General features: G+C 39.7%; 1 protein-coding gene across 2 annotated transcripts in view; it reads right to left on the bottom strand.

Moving 5' to 3' along the window:
* Window positions 1-15,310, bottom strand: part of Mettl25 (methyltransferase like 25) — a 78,584-nt gene that overhangs the window by 23,956 nt on the left and 39,318 nt on the right. For both annotated transcript variants that reach the window (XM_036170141.1, XM_036170140.1), the window contains exons 6-8: window positions 8,448-8,542; window positions 5,739-5,768; window positions 2,611-2,684 (exon numbers count right to left, since the gene is read on the bottom strand). In XM_036170141.1, the coding sequence (XP_036026034.1) occupies window positions 2,611-2,684; window positions 5,739-5,768; window positions 8,448-8,542 (199 nt within the window). The remainder of the gene's footprint in view (window positions 1-2,610; window positions 2,685-5,738; window positions 5,769-8,447; window positions 8,543-15,310) is intronic.

The following is a 15,310-nucleotide window of genomic DNA, read 5'->3' on the forward strand; positions in this document are numbered from 1 at the left end:
TAAGATACTTAAAACCATCCATTTTTTTCTTCTTAATTTTGGTCACTTATTGTTACTTTATAACTTAATTCTAAAATTTTTATGTGTGCCATGTATGTTCTGTTTTCCATGGTTTTTATTCAATATTTATAGTAAGGTGTAAGATCACACAAAGTTCTAAGAGAGAACAGGGGTTAGTGTACCCTTCATGTAGCTCCCACCAAGTCTCCAGATGGTAGACAGCACTTCCCTTAAGGATCACTTGTTTTGCTGTCTTACAACCACACCCACTTCTTCTCATCCTACTTTCCCTCTTTCTCCAGGAACCAGCAGTATCTGGAAGCGCCTGTAACGCTGTCATCACAAGAACATACTGGCATGTCTCCAGCCTGTTGTTCACCGCATTCTGTCCTGTTGTGGTGCTGAGAATGAACCCAGGGCCTGTGCATACTAGAAAAACCGCTCTTCCACTGAGCCACACTTCCATCCCCCAAGGACATGTAAAAAAAAAAAATCCTTTTATAATTTATAATTACATTCATCCAACCTAAGTCTCTGGAGATTCAGCCAGGTTGTTGTATATATCAATATTCCATTCTGTTTTTATTGCCAAGTAGTCGTCTCTGATAGGAACGCTCATAGATTGTTTTAATTACGTATCTACTGACGGACATCTGTCTGTTTTCTTCAGTTTGTGTATCTAGGAATAATGGGCTGTAAACATCTGTAGAGCCACTCTCTTTGGATACTTTAGATGCCTGGTGAAGTTCGTCCTTGCTACTGCCACAATCCCAAGTGATCTGCACTGACGTTGGAGTATCTAATAACTGCTGAGAAATAGTGTAAATTCTGATTATTATACTGCCTTTGGTGGGAGAATAGGGGTGCAACTGATCAGTGCTGGGTACCTTGGTAGGGAGGAAGGCAAGCTTCTCATGTGGTTTCTGTTAGGGATAGGGACTTCTTAACATGGAACATTAGAGTGCCTATAGTAGGTAGCTGTTCCAGCTTTGACCTTGAAACACCACCCCACTGAGGCAGCTGGTAACTGCCGTTTCTACCTATGACCTGCCACTAGGGTGTGGCTGAGACCGGAGCCCTTAAGACTGGAGATCTGTACATGCTGGGCCTCTTGGTTCGTCGGATCCTGGATGCTGGATTGCAGACCGAGTCAGAGTTCTCCAGAGAACCACGTTGGACTGCACCTCACCTCTCCCAGATGCTGTAACCAATCTCTCTACTGGCTGTAAGTTACCCCAAAATAAACCTCCTTTTAACTACCAGATAAACTGGATGGAGTTGCCTTGTTAAATCCCCACATTAAGTGCCAGTTTTCTATCCAGCCTTAACTGACAGGACCCTACCATGCTGAACAGGGGTAGAAAGAGTTTAAGAGCCAGAGGAGGTAGATGATGCCAAGACAACAGTGTCTTCTGCACACAGCAGGGCAGCGGCACACATGAACTCAGGGCAGCTGTGACAGCATGCATAAGACCATGCATGCCCAAACCAGACCAAACCTCAGCATGCACAGGGGCAATGAGCACAAAGTTCCACTAATGGAGGAGCTCTTAGCACTGGTAAAGGGCTGGGAAAGGAAGGGTTAGTGGGTATAGTCCCTGTCTGAGAAGTCAAATACACTCCACTGGAAGGGTGAACATCCAAGACTATTTGGGCAGCACAAATTAAAACCTTATTGGGGGAATAAAAAGGCAAAACATTGGCTGTGGAGGGAAGGAAGACAGATCTGGGAAGAGTCGGGGAAAGGAGGGTTGTGTATGTTCACAATTTATTGCATACTCTTCCTAACACTGAGAAGGTAGACCCTCCAACCTGCAGGCCCCATTTTTCTAATTGAATATTTCTGCTCTGCTGTTGCCTAAGTTCAAAAGCATGTCACAAGATGCCTTGTCCAACTGAAAATCTACACAGTGGAGGCTTGTAAAACTGAGGATTTGGATTCAAAAGTCTTGAAAGTTTGAGCCCCGTAGAAGCACAGATTTCTAGGGTTTCTGATGGACCCTCATGTGATATCTGAGTGTCAGTGTGTGTCAGAATCAAGGGAGATGGGAATTTCTGCTTTAGTTACAAAGCTTCACTGGAAGGATTAGCCAATCCCTTTAATATTAATAGAACAGGGGATGTGTTAGGAAGGTGATCTTATTAATGGAGGGACCACCATCTACTCACTTCCAACTACTGACTGCCAGACAATGTACCACTTGCTTTACTTTCACGGCCACATAATCTGCTTCCAGAAAACCACTGAGGCTGCGCTTTTATTCCACTGGCACAGATGATAAAATGTACCGAAGTTAGGGACATCCCTGTTCCTCTTTGCTTGGGCCAATTCTGGGCCATACTGATTATCCTTTGGTAATTATCAATAAACTCCATGTCCTCACTCTCAAAAAAAAATAGTTTCTTCAGAAAATATATGAACAAAAACTAATTATAATTTATCCTTCATAAATGTACCCAAATATTAAAAATTCCATTATCTAACAATGTAACACTGTTATTTATTTACTTATTTTTTGGTTGCTTGGTATTGAACTAAAGGTATTTCATATCCTATGAAAAGTATCTACCTCTGGGCCCCAGCATAATTACACAGTAAAATTCTCATACCATTTGGTGATGCCATAATAATCTTTAATGATATCCTGCAGGACAGCACGATAGAAGAGTGATTCAGTGGGCAGCTGGAAACAATGCAGATATAGGTATAAGATTAATAAATAAACAAAACCCAGGAACAAAAGTAATACTAGAGACCTGGGAACTCATAAAAGTTACAAACCTGACTTTGTTGTTAAATAAAAAGTAGAATTTTTACAATTTTCCTACTGTAAACTAAAGGATTACCCTGAGACAAACTCACTGAGAAAGTAATTCTGAAACAAAACAAGAAACCATAAAAGGAATTGCAGTAAATGGGGAAAGGTCATAATCAATAAAAATTCAGCTAAAATAAACTTTCAAGTCCACCCACACCATCTTTGAAGTGCAGCAGAGTCAGGAAGGGCATGTGTGAAAAGAACATGATGAGGCTCTTTCCTAAGGGATGTGGACTAGTGGTGACACCTAGGATTCACACTGTGACAGACGGTGCCTATGTGCCATGTTTTAAAACCCATGTCCGAAGCATGGAAGACCACAGCACCACAGCATTGAAGAGAGGAGAGAAAAAGGGCCAAGTAAACAGGCAACACTGCCTGTGGGAGAAGAACAGAGAGGTGTCTCATGCATACTCCAACTTTTTTTCAAGTTTTATTTTATTTTTTAAATTATGTGTGTGTGTGTGTGTGTGTGTGTGTGTGTGTGTGTGTGTGTGCACACTCAGGCATGTGTACAGGTGCCCACAGAGGCCCAGAGTTGTTGAAAACTTTGGAGCTAGAGTTACAGGAGGTTGTGAGCTGTCTAATATGGGTACTGGGAACAGAACATAAAAAACTATAAAAGCCACCAAAATGCTATTTACCTCAAGAGACTTCTTGATACTGACAGTACAGGAGTGAAGAAAAAATAATACTAGCAACAAGCCAGCATTCACGCAAAATTACTATTTTCAAAAGAGAAAAATATGAGCCAAGATTAAGGAAGGCCAACGATAATAGATGCTTTGGAGATGTCAAAGAAGATGAAATTAACTGCCCAGTGCCTGGTCAAGTTTTAAGGACAGATTTCAGTGGGGTGAATATTTTACTGACTTAGTCTTTTCAAACTCTGTTCTCCTCTGAAGTGACAAATTATAATTTTCTTTGGATACATGTTTGTTCTTGTGTGGATGTGTGTGCACAGGTGCCAAGGACAAGCTCGGATGTTTTTCCACAGGAACGGCCCATGTCTACCTTTCTTGTCAACACAGGGTCTCTTGCTGGCTTAGAGCTCACCCAGTAGACGGGGCTGGCTAGTTGGCAAGTGCCAGGGGCTGTCTCTGCCTTGCCAGGTCTGGGATTACAACTGCAAACTGCCATACCTGCTCTTTATCATGGGGTTTGAATTCAGGTTATCTGGCTTGCAAGGCAAGCACTTTACAAATTGAGTCATCTTCTCCTCTTCATTTTTTTATCTGTTTTTAACCAGAATAAATATATTTCAATTCAGCAGTAGTCAAACACTAAATAAAACTTTGTCTTTGTTTTAAGGCAGAAAAACCACTACCTACAAAACATGGGACAAAATCAATTATCATTCCCAAGTTACCCTGAGCAAATGAAAGCTTTACAGTTGCTTCCTAAGAGAAAGGGAAATGTTCATTCTTGGAATGACTAGGCTGATCCATCCTGGTGACTACAGAGGGGAAGGAGAGAGGGAAGGAGAAGACACTCATTCTTTCCCAAGCAGCCTGTGCCTGACTGTTCTAGGAGCAAACTGGGTGTGGCTCAGAACTGGCTTTGCTTCCCCTACAAGTGATAAAGCCACCTAACATTTAGTGCATTTTAAAACCAGGCAAAAACAGTGTATACTCTGATGCATGCACGACTCATTTGATGCACAGGACTATGGCAGGGGCACAAGCTCCAGGTCATGGTTCTGCAATGAATTTAGGGAGCCAGACTGTATCATTAAACTTCTGCTGCATACCATGTTCTTACGTAAGGTTAAAATAATATCCAACTCTTCAGACTGAATGGATGCATGAGCAAAATCTTGGGAAACTTAAAACAATCGCACCAGTGGACACCAACACGACAGAGGTTCCTGGCTTTCCCAGGGCCCCAGGGAAACACTAAGGTAGCGTGTACTATAGAAGTTAAGGATGTCTAGTGGGGGGAGAGATTGAAGTCCTTAGGGTTTGTTATCTTCCAGTTGCCGCTTGCCTATTAGGGTACAATAATGACCCATAACTCACAGTCCTACGTATTTATTACCACAATTGACAAGAAGTTTGGAAAGCTCTGTATTAGACTGAACTATTATTTTCAAGATAACAGTTATTACTGGTGGTGACAGCTGACACTGACTGAGCACTTAGTACTCATTTGAAACATTTTACCTGTGTCCCTCACTTTATTCACCAGGACACATCGTAGGCAGGCAAAATTAATACACAGGAGAAAAAGCAGCTGCCACCAAAACCAAAGGACCCATCCAAGTTACTGGTCTAGAGCAAGTCATACTTATTATTGCAACTATTATTTCTAAAATACAATTAACACTAATGTTCCTTGAAAAAGAAACAATAGCTTTTTAAAAATTTAGGTTCAACAGAATAATTTTATGATAATGTTCAAAAATGTTTTTTTAAAATTCATTAATTTCATGAATACACAGACAATAATACAGTTAATGGAAATTTAGGAAATATCAAACTTCTATTTATACTTGTAAGCCTATTTAGCTATTTCAACTTATTAAATTGAAAAAGTTATCAAATAACCAAATGAAACATGTTTTAATTACACTTCAATAATACATTGCATGTTATTTCATTTTCTTTGCTTGAGCTAACCCCATAAAAGCCTGCCTGATGATCAGCCATTTGCTAGAAATATTTACAGATTGTTAATACAATATGAAGAAATGAGAGGTTAGTATAAGAGCATAATGTGGAAACTTTCTCAAAGCTCAATATATCGTTCCGTAAGTTGGCTTTACTTTAAACACATGGAGCATGTATACACTTGAATGTGCAGTGGTGACAAGCAGAGGTGACATTTATTCAAATCCATCAGGTTTCAAGTTCAGCAGCAGGTCAAGTCTGAGAGAGCTTGAGAGAAAAACTATCTTAGCTACATTAAACTCTCACTTACCCCTTGGCCAACTGCAACCCGTTCCAATGCCTTAAAGGAGAAAGAAACAAGACAAAGATTGCTGACATATTTAATCTTAGGAGATTTATAAATCTACTCTAGGAGAATTTGCAATAGTGACAATCAAAAAGATTAATTAAGCGATGACATGTAAGTTTCATATTTACAAGTATCAATATTATTAAAGCATGTTAGCTAATATGCTTATATAAATCAGGAGTAATTTATAATGGAAAAGTGTCATACACACAAACACAATCACAGTCTGATTATACACTCTGAATTGTAGAAGGAATTAGAAAGCCACAGAAATAAAAATGGCAGAGTCTGACTTAGGTTCAGTGTGGATGGACAATCAAATTCAAAGCTGCTCGTATGTATGATACAGACATAGATGTGTTTGTCAACTTTTTATTAACATTTTATGGTTTATGGGACATATAATTTCATCTTTTTAGTTTTACTTCACTGTTGGGAATTAAACCCAGGTTCTTGTACTTAACTATGCAGGTGATCTATCAGTAAGCTACCTCCCAATCTCTTCATTTTATCTTTCGGCAAGCAAACATGAACAGGCTGTAGGTGGAAGAGAATTTTAGGGGGCAAATATAACCTGTATGTTACATGACTTCAAAGCACATTCTCATCGGATCTAGCACCAGAAGAAATGGAACTTGTTACCGCGTACAGTGTCCCCACATGTTCTGAATGCGTGTCTGGTGCCGGCACTATTTTGGGAGGCCGTAGAATATTTCAGAGACATTCTAGCTGGTGGGAACTGGCTACTAGTGCTGTCGTGATCGCTCCTGCTTCCTGGTGTGCAGTGGTGTGAACAGTATGCCCTCACTGCCTCACCCTGCCTGCCCTGCCTCAATGAATTTAGATCCTCAGGAGTGTGGGCCAGCATAAAGCTTTCCTACAATGTTACACTGTTAGGTACTACAGTCACAGCGACACAAAAGCACAAATGTAACTAACAGAACACTCTAACACACTTTTACAATTTTGTGGTATTGATTTTACACTTACACTTAAGAATGTAGACATTTTATATAGTACTTCCTAACATTTCTAATAATCATATTGAACATATGATATTTACTATATAATTTATGTATGGAATAGTCCTTTACAAAACTCTTCATTTCTTAGACACACATTTCCACATTTACTGGATATTATGTATTTAACTAAATTTTTGTTTTTAAATTTTAATTAGAAAACATTCCAAACATAAGGTAGAGAAAGTATAATTGATCTGCATAAGTTTGCTATTCCAATTTTAAATCTCTGTGTTTTGCTTCAGGTTTCTAGGTTTCCATAAATAGTTTTTTCTTAGCTATAGTTGAAACAAGCATTTTTGAATTAAAATGTAATGTACAGACTATCTTGCTTAAATGCAATTTTTACATATGTATAAGATCACTGGCATGATAAGTAGCTTACCTGAAATTGAGTAGCAAGTTAGCAACTGATCATGACATGTTCTTTGACCCTTTATTAATATCTTTTTTCTGCATGCCCCACAGATGGGGTGAGGTTTGGGGGTGCTCAGTGTATGAAAATGTGCTTCAGTGAGTATTACAGAACAAATGTACATCAAGTTAACTTCCCTAAAAACGTCTATTTCAATTTCTTGCCTTTAGGGTGTAAGCCCGGCTTGCATGATTCCGTGACCATGACATCTAATAATGACTCTCACTCTAACAGTATCCTGAGCATGCTCCATTTACACGTAAGAAGGCTGAGGGGAAATTTCCAGAAGGACATTAAGTGTGCTACGTAAGAAAAGGATTATTTGAGAACAGATTTCTAAGCTATTCCTAGGATACAAAACCTCTGAAGTTACTTACAAACACATAATAGCAGACCAGTAACTAAGAAACAATGGGCTTTTTAATCTTTTTATCTAATGACTGGACATTAAAGAAATTGTCCAATGCACTATATTTTATTTTTAAAAAGTTACTCTGTTTAAGCAAACAAACATGTTGTGATGAGCACATATACATAGTGAAATGATTCATACAGGTAAGCAATTTCATATCTCCATTATCGTTTTCTTTTTAAGTGTACGTGGTAAGAGCACTATGCTCAGAATATTTAAGTACATAGTGCAATATTAATTATGGTCTTGGTTCTGTAATTTAGTTTCCTGGATTCATTCTTCCCAACTAACTACAACAGTTAAGCTTTCTGATGATAATTATTCACCTGTAGTATTTAGCTTGTTCTTCTGTAAGCTAACATAGTATCATGAACAAGGAATGCCAAGGGCTAAAGTATTCTACATTTGGGAACACCAGTCAAATCAAACAAAATAGTTTTTGAAGAGCTACTTCATATTACACATAGTTTAATAGTTTCCTATTTTATAAGAAAATAAGAAGGTGAAATAATGACTTTTGCAAATATACAAAGATACTACCAAACTATGTGTAAAGCACTGAACTGAGTCTGTGTTGAAGACCTGGCAGTTGATACATTTCATACGATAAATAAAACAACTACATGTAAACTTTTTTGTGATGCAGCACATAAAATGGATGGCTGAATACCTTTATCATTTTTTTCACAAATCACATTGTTCAAAAACATTAATGGTTGTGCTTTGTTAAAATTTGGCATTTAACACAACCTAGCTACAAAATAATGAACTGCATAACATCTGGATAAAGTGCTCATGTTTTCTAGAAAACACAGCCATACCAAGCACGCTGACATTCTTGCATTACGGCCGCAACACCATCTCTCCTCTTTCAGATAGCGGCACATTGGAAAGCCCCAGTTTTCTTGAGCATATTCTGCAGATGGGAAAAATAAGGATTAGTTAAATAAAATTCTTCCTCTTCCAGTTACAATAAATAATCTACTGAGAGAGCAAATCGGTCATTGAGGAAGTCAAACAAGTCAGGAGAATGAGGTGCTGACAAGATGCTGAATGGCGCATTCCAGTTTGCAAACTGACAGCTCGTTAATGTTATCAGCTGTATTTGCGCAGCAACAGCTATCTTGTGTTTAAGCTCCAGACCTGGTATTAGCCAATTTGCCAAAAACTATTTATGTAAGATTTAGTAAAAGCAACTTAAAATTCAACAGTCTTCCTGTTTAGTGTAACCATAGGAGACAACTAATAACACACTGGACATTTATTGCTGACCTAACTTTCTAAAATGAAATAAAAATACAACAGCTGGCAATTTATTAAAGAAAGAACAAATTCATTCCCAGCAATAGTGAGGCATCATCTTTCTTGTCGCTGTGGTCACTTTTATGGAATGGAACAGCTGTACAGACTCTTTTTTTCCCCATTTCATTGTTTGCAGAAGCTGTGATATTTTTCTGCTACACTCCCATTTGGCTCAACTGCATTTATGATTCAAATAAACGACAACAAAAATCAACATTTCCACTGTCAACTAATTCAGACTTCTACAACTTGCTAAGTTTCAAACACCTTACATGGAAATATAAAATCCAATATGTTCTTGGGAAGGCAAAGAAACCACTTATATTTTAAATTGAGGTCTCAGAAACAGATATCAATGTTATTAAAATTGTGACAAATAATTGAAAATTGAGATAAGTACACATTGTTGTTGGATTAAGAAAAACATACAAACAAACAAAAATCCTTAAAAGAAAATATATTCTACTAAGAAATGTCTGTACTATGAAGGATTGGGTGACTTTTTTTTTGTTTGTTTGTTTTTCGAGACAGGGTTTTCCTGTGTAGCTTTGCGCCTTTCCTGGAACTCACTTGGTAGCCCAGGCTAGCCTCGAACTCACAGAGATGTGCCTGGCTCTGCCTCCTGAGTAGTGGGATTAAAGGCATGCACTACCACCGCCTAGCGACTTTTGATTAAAAGAGATAGTTTAAACTTTACGCAGAGCATAGATCACTGAAGTATTATATTAAAATTTATAATATACCCCACCAAAAGGCAGATCCAAGTCCAACTTGTGCCCTACCTTCAGAATCGAATACTCATAATTCTAGAATTGATATGGTATTCATACTGTAAAATAGTACACTAAGTGCTTACTTGTGCTGATTTGATTTAGTCTTTGAAGGAGTTCTATGAACTAAGTATACTATTATTGCTAGGTTTCAGATAGGGAAACCGGGCATGACCAGATTAAGAAACATACTGATTTACACAATCTCACATGGGCAGTCTGACTCCAGGGTCCACGCTTTCAGTTATCAATCAAGCTGATATCCAATCCTCATTGACAATCTATCTCACTTGCAATTACACAGGATTCATTAGCATTGAGGCCTACCCAGTCCCTGGGCCACTTTTATTTTCCAGATTACCTAAAAGACTGGTTTGAGTCTTACTGAAGGTTTTAGGACTTAACTGAGACATACTTCTTGCTTCATGGAAGAACTCCCATAGACAGCCAGATATTACCGCAAAGAGTGAGGTACTGAAGAGCAGGTATGCTATTTTATTTAACGTGGTTAGAACAAAGCAGTCACCAATAAAAGCTAATTCTATCCTGTCCTTGTTCTCTGTAGTCAGGGTTGAAGTGTGGAGACTGAACTGAAATTCTCAGTCCCCACAGAGTCACTAGAATAGCTTTGGTCAGTTGGTTGTATGAAGAAGCAATGGATGCGAACTCCCTAGGCTAATGTGGTGGATGTATCCTCCCCCGCCCCCCTCCAGTCTTTCTCTAGCTGAGTGGGATGGCTGTGGTAGACCAACTACAACAACAGAAAAGACAGGCAGAGCACAGAAAATGGGATGGAAGACTTAGGGGTCTCTGAAGCTGTTGGAGTGGACAACTCCAATGCTAATTGTCAGCTGGGGACTGGGACAGAAAGAGCCCTAGACCTTGTTTAAGGTACTGTCACTCCTTCTCAGCTTCTTAGAACAAGTTAAATGTGTACTTAATCAACCTGATCTTATTAAGAAGCAAACCCCATGGGATAAAGGAAGCAATACCTTAAGAGCACCCACAAAGCACTAAAAGGACAGTAATTAAATAGTTCTCTCCTAATTATTAGAGAAATCTTTTTAAGGATGTTACTGTTTTAACAGAGAATTAAATCAAATGAGAAAGTAAGCCATGAGAACATGGCCAGGCCTTTGTTTCCTACATTCCATATCTGTAGGTATATCAACTGAAGAGCAGCATAGTTTTAAAAATTTAGTCTGTACTGAATGAACATGGGCAGATACACTTTTTCATGTCATTATTCCCTAAGGAAAAAGGCACAACAGCTCCTTCTATAACATCTACATATAGGAGGTATCTATTCAATCTGTGAATGATGGTTAAGAATAAAGGGGATCTTCCAAGAAGGTTGCTTGAAGATGTTATACTACTTTGTATGAGGAACTAGGATTTCTGCAGTTTTGAGTAGCTCTGGGGGACCCTGTTTCCAATATCCTGCATAAAGTGAGAAACAACAGTATCAAGGATGATTCAATGATAAACCACAAATAAAAAAACCTCCCATGCTTCCAAAGAGGTATGTGTCCCAAACAGCTGAATACCTTCTTAACAACTCAAAAATCATAACTGAATAGCAATTTCCCAATTTCTTTAATATGGCAACCAAATACCTGTAGCAAACAAGCTTGTCCCACTGAAAAACAGTATAAAAGTCAATTTACTCAAGAACACAACACAGATTCCACTTACATGAAATAACAGATGACACCCTCCAAACAAAAACAAACAACCCTAAAACCCCCAAGGGAAGCAGGTGGGCTAACTGCAGCCCACCACCGCTCTCTTTTCTCCTCCCGGTCTTACCCCCAGTTCTGTAGCAGAGCACCTGCTGCAGCTCCCACCCCCCCTCTCTAGTGGATCACACTTCCACTTCCTTCCTCTCCAAACTTCCCTCCCTTCACTCATCATTTGACTCCAGCCTCCAACTTCAGCAGGCATTCCCTGGGAACCTTGCAGCCAGGCCTGCGGGGAAAGAAGTAGATCAGTGAAGCGGGCAGGGGGCTTCAGATCTTCACTCTCCCCGCTCTCCTCCAGAGCCGGTCCCCCAGTCTCATCCCTGGCAGACTACCTACTGGGTCCTCACTCTCTGCCTCCATCCCCAGGGGAAGCTACTCTGCATGTCACGGAAGGAGAAATACAAACACCGACCTAGTCACAATCCCTTTGATCTCCAGTGGTGTCCTGCCTACAAGATATGCTAGGTCAATGGTGGCACAAAGCCTGGGGGAGTGACCAGCCAACATCTGATTTGACTTAAGGTCCACTCCATGAGATGGAACCCATACCCGACACTGCTTGGGTTATCAAGAACAGAAGACTAGATAGCCCAGGGATTTAGGGTAAAACAAAACACTACTGTTCTAAAATAAACAAACAAATAAATAAAAATAAAACAAATTTTTAAAAGGAGCAATAAAGTAACTCATAATGACTTGCTATACTCAAAGATCAGTTCCTTGCTCAGACATCATCAGACAAGCTTCCTCCTGCATCAGATGAGAACAAATGTAGAGACCCACAGACAGACATTCTGCTGAGAGTGACAGATAAGAGACCTTGGAAGACTCAGCTGCAAATGGGATGTCTCCATCAAATCGTTTAGGGGTCAGGGAACCCCAAGGAAGTGGAAGCAGAAAGAATGTAAGGTTAAAGGGGCTGGAGGAGACCAAGAAAACAAGGCCTTCTAAATCAACAAGACAGACGCACAGATGAACTCAGAGACTGAGGCAGCATGCACAGGGCTTACATAGGTCCGCACCAGATGGGGTTCTAGAGCTGAAAAGAGAGGCGGACGCATGTCTCCACCCCAACCCAGGAGCAATCCAATCTCCAACTGATAAGCACTTGCAAATGAAATTTGAGTTTTCTCCAAGGGAGTCTCACTGGGGAAACAACTCTTAAGGGTAGGCTGCATGTTCATCAGTAGATGGCCAACGGAAGAGCTCAAAGGCATAGTTGGGAAGTTCCTTGTCTCATAATGGTAGGTAAGGGCTTTTCCTTTTCAAAAATTTTATATATATATATATCCTTTCTGTATATAGCATGGCTTCTAATTTACTGTTGTTTTTTTTAATGGGATTCCTGGGGGTGTTAAGGAGTGGTTCTCTGCATCTATATCTGTTTTTCGTGCCTTTTGTTGGGCTTTTTTTCCTTCTGGTTTCTGTTTTTGTTTTCCTATTCCATGTGTTAGCTTGTGTTTTATCTTACTGTATTTTATTATTTTCCCGGAGGAGCCGGTCTGTTTTCTAATGAGAGATGGAGTAGAAGGACGGCACTGTAATCAGGATATATTATGTGCATAGGTATTTTCAATACAATGGAAAACATACATGAAGACCGAAAAAACGTACTCTAACCCCCAAACAATGGACTTATAATGAAAAGCATAACTACACTGCAATGCATCTCACACTGCAAGAAGAAAAAACAAAACAAAACTATGTTTAACTGCCTGAAAATAGGTAAATATACCCTCTTATGGTGAGAAAGAAAATTTAGACTGAAAAACATTATTTAATACTAGATTGAAAGAAATACAGAATTTCTGGAAAAAATATATTATTATGTTGGCAGGGTCTATCATTACCAGTAAAAAAAAATTAATAGTAAAAAACTCATGGCCAAGTTATTTCTGAATCTCGGAACTACAGGAACTGTGAGAAATAACAAATTATTGTGGCTAAAAATATGAAGTCTCAGGATTGGTTTCTTACATAGCTTTAGGGCACAGATATAATCTTGGAATTAGCAATGAATTGTAAGGAGGTAATTATCCCACACAAGAGATTGGAAACAGAGAAACCCACTGCTGGAGGAAGTGTGTTTCTTTAGAGGAAAGGACAGGTTTTCATTCTATAAGAAATAAAAGCCATTAGAGCAGATGTTACCTATATTAACAGTTCTGCTAGTGTCTGAATTTGGGACAGTGAAAGACTGTAGTCTTAGGACTTTGTAATTGGGGAGAAGGAGACTATATGATTAAAACAAAGTGCATTTATTTACTCAGTAGAGTCCTGAAAACAGTGAATTGGTGGTCTTGGGGATTTTGTTTGGGGTGTGTGTGTGTGTGTGTGTGTGTGTGTGTATGTGTGTGTTGGGTGGGGGTGTTTGAGACAGGGCTTCACTATGTGGCTCTGGCTGTTCTGGAATTCACTACATAGTCCAGACTGCCATTGAACTCACAGAGATTCATCTGCTTCAGCCTCCTAAATGCTGGGATTAAAGGTGTGCGCCACTACACCCAGCTAAAGATGAGTTGTTAAGGTCTGGGATGGGTTAAAAGGTATGATGGAATTATGCTTAAGATAGACAGCGGTAAAGCAGAGAGTCTTGTGGTACACCAAAGGGGCTTTTCTTGAGGAAATAAGAATTCTGGGATTCCCAAGTAAGTTCTGGTAATAAAGGGAGGTATGCTTGGTAGGCACACCAAAAATCCCCCTAGTTTGTGGATGATTCAGCATGAGAAGCAGTAACAGAGGCAGTCATACATCCAGCATACCAACCTATCACTGGAAAAACAGAGGCTGGGAATGAATGGACATACTTCTCACATGCTCCCTAACTTGTACTCATACTGGCAATGAGGGGGAAGAAGGGAGGATTTGCTGTGGATATCGCTCTGTGTAAATAAAGTTCTGATTGGCCAGTGGCCAGGCAGGAAATATAGGCGGGACAAGAGAGAAGAGAATTCTGGGAAGTAGAAGGCTGGGGAGAGACACCGCCAGCCGCCGCCATGAAAAGCAACATGTAAAGACACTGGTGAGCCACAAGCCATGTGGCAAAGTATAGACTAACAGAAATGGGTTAATTTAAGATAGAAAAGGTAGATAACAAGCACGGCCATACAGTTTGTAAGCAATATAAGTTTCTGTGTGCTTTCTTGGTTGGGTCTGAGCAACTGTGGGTCTGGCGGGTAAGAGAGATTTGTCCTGACTATGGGCCAGGCAGGAAAACTCTAACTACATGGATTCTTTCTTATAAAGTTAGTACTATCACAATCAGAGGTAACTCAATCTACTGGCAAGACAGTCTCATCTTATACCATGTGGACTACTTTTATTTCTGTTGCTGTGATAAAACACCATGATCAAAGGGAATTTAAACTTACCCTGTTGGAGGAGGGGGTGAGGGATGGGGGAGGAAGTGGGGGAGGGAGGGGAGCAGAGGAGCAGGAGGAGGGATGAGAGGGAGATCTGGTGGATGTAAAATCAAATTTAAAAATTGAAATAAAAAAAAAAAAGGAACTTAGGGAAAGAGATGGTTTCTCTGTTATGCCCAGATCATGACCCCAAAGAGACCACTAAAGACCGTGGATGTCCAGAATGCAACAGCAAGGTTTATTGTTTAAGTTTACAAGTCTAGACAGGGAACTCATTCCTACACCCAATACAGCGAGGCAGGGAGGAGTTGCTCTTTCTTTGTGTGGCTAGCTATTAAAAGGCTAAAACTGCAAGCCCTTCATAGCGGTTGTGGGGAGGGGTGATTGGGGGTTTTGCACGGGTGCAACTCGAATTGGTTTATTTTTATCTCTGTTCTCTTTTAATTAGGTGAGGGTATGTAACCTTTGAATTTATTGGCTGGGGGTTACAATTATCATTTTGGGGGCT

Source organism: Onychomys torridus, chromosome 20 (assembly GCF_903995425.1).
Source record: "Onychomys torridus chromosome 20, mOncTor1.1, whole genome shotgun sequence".
In the NCBI taxonomy this organism is placed as follows: Eukaryota; Metazoa; Chordata; class Mammalia; order Rodentia; family Cricetidae; genus Onychomys; species Onychomys torridus.